General features: G+C 54.5%; 1 protein-coding gene across 1 annotated transcript; it reads right to left on the bottom strand.

Moving 5' to 3' along the window:
• On the bottom strand, positions 1-1458 carry nkx2.3 (NK2 homeobox 3; the record flags this gene model as incomplete). The annotated part of the gene is made up of 2 exons (XM_080016993.1): positions 1-686; positions 1098-1458. 2 exons carry the CDS (start codon positions 1456-1458, stop codon positions 1-3), a joined length of 1047 nt encoding a protein of 348 aa, XP_079873119.1.
• Positions 1459-1956: the final 498 nt, after the last annotated feature.

The following is a 1956-nucleotide window of genomic DNA, read 5'->3' as shown; positions in this document are numbered from 1 at the left end:
CTACCACGCACGGATTCCCTGCAGGTTTCCTTGGCACGGCGGTGGGACCCCTGCGCCCTGGGGACTCGGTGCTTGGGACTGTGCGCCGAGGTTCCCCAAATTCACATTCATAAAGGCATTAGTTGTGTTGTGCTGTGTGGCCAAGCCAGAGTAAGTGCAGGAGTAGGTGTTGGAGTACACCGAGCTGCTGTAGCTGTAGGCCGGGTAGCTGTTGTAGCTGTACGGGGCTGGAGCTCCAACTGTGTAGGAGGATGGGGGGTTGTAGTTTGGGGACCCGGTGAGACAAGGCCTCCCGTCCCGGACTAACACCGGCACTGCTACCCTCCTGGGCGGCGGCGGCGGAGGATGGTGGTGGTGGTGGTGATGATGGGGGTGGTGGTGGTGGTGGGGGTGGTGATGGTGCTGGCCGGCCATCTCCAGAGTTTTGTCCTGCCGCTGCCGCTTGCACTTGTATCTCCTGTTCTGGAACCAGATCTTCACCTGCGTGGAGGTGAGCTTGAGGGAGCTGGCGAGGTGCTCCCTCTCCGGGGCGGACAGGTAGCGCTGCTGCTTGAACCGGCGCTCCAGCTCGAACACCTGGGTCTGGGAGAACAGGACCCGGGGCTTCCTCCTGGTCCGGGTCTGTTTGGCCGGTTTTTCCGGGTCCAGGCCCTCACAGTCACCCTTGACCGCCGCGCCGTAGCTCTCTGCGGGAGACACGCGTGTTTAACGCATTTTAACTTAATGCATCTTTTTTTTTTGTTTCTGATGGGTTCCTGTGCTCCTCATGTGAAACCTTTCGTGATTTGTAAATTTTCATAAATTAGGCCTGCAGTCAGGCGGTAAGACTGGGATATTCGTCAAAACCTTCCGCTTTTATGCGCGTTTGTAGTTTGGAGAAGAAAACGAGAGTGAAGCATTGTAAACGGTTAATATCACTTGTGATAATTCACTTATCCATGGTCACTGTACATCAAGTATTGTCTTTTTTAATAGACAAAATAGATCAATATGTCAACCAATACCGAGACAAATTCCTGTATAGAATAAAAAAAACCCATATTAAAATATTTTGTCAAATATTTACGGTTGAGCTAGTTAACGAGTTTTATACTCACTGGTGTGTAGTTCCTCGGTGTCTTGCACTGTGTTTTCTGGATGCATGGAGTGTGTGAACATCTCCCTCTGCAGATAGTGGATCCTCTCCTCGCCCTCCGAGAGCCCGGACTCGGCGCTCGGCGTGTCCCCGCCGACCAGCAACATGCAGGCGGGCGGCGAACCGGAGCGCAATGCGTTTTGGAGAAGAGCCGGCGGCGGAGGAGGAGAAGAACCCGAGAGATCCAACCGAGAGGCAAATCTCTGCCGCTGCTGCTGCTGCTGTCGCTGCTGTTGGGATTGTTGCTGCAGCTCCAGCTTCAGGATGTCCTTCACAGAAAAAGGCGTGGTGGATGGGTGAGTTATGACCGGACTGGGGAGCATTATTATCGCCAGAAAACGGAGAGACGGCGGTTCCGTGCGCGCTCAGCGGATCAGACGCACATCAATGCCTCTCCGGACAAGTATTATTATAAAAAAAAAAAAAAAAGTTAAAGTAAACAGTCCAAGATAGGGGGCTATTGGTCTCTGTGTGAAGCGTAGAATGAGTTTATGTTCCGTGCGTAAAGGCGCGGTAGGCTATGGCTGGGCACCGCGGAGAGGACTGGCTGGTGTTTGGATCTGACATCCTTCTCGTTGTGCTGTGTCTATAGCTGGAGGGCTGAGGGAGACGTCGGTCCTGTATGGCTGGAGAGAGAGAGAGAGAGAGAGAGAGAGATAGGTAGAAAAAGAGGGGGAGCGAGAGAGCGGTGGGGAGGGAGGAGGAAGGGGCGGGGGCGGGTGGGTGTGGGCTGGGCGGTCAGCCGGCCGAGACGCACTCGTCCACAATTCGGTGACGTCCTGACGTGAGGGAGGGATCAAAAGCGGCGATTCCCTTTCCCA

This window comes from Zeus faber (genome assembly GCF_960531495.2).
Source record: "Zeus faber genome assembly, chromosome: 16".
In the NCBI taxonomy this organism is placed as follows: Eukaryota; Metazoa; Chordata; class Actinopteri; order Zeiformes; family Zeidae; genus Zeus; species Zeus faber.
Note: the sequence above shows the minus strand (reverse complement) of the source record. Positions and strands in the feature narration are given on the sequence as shown.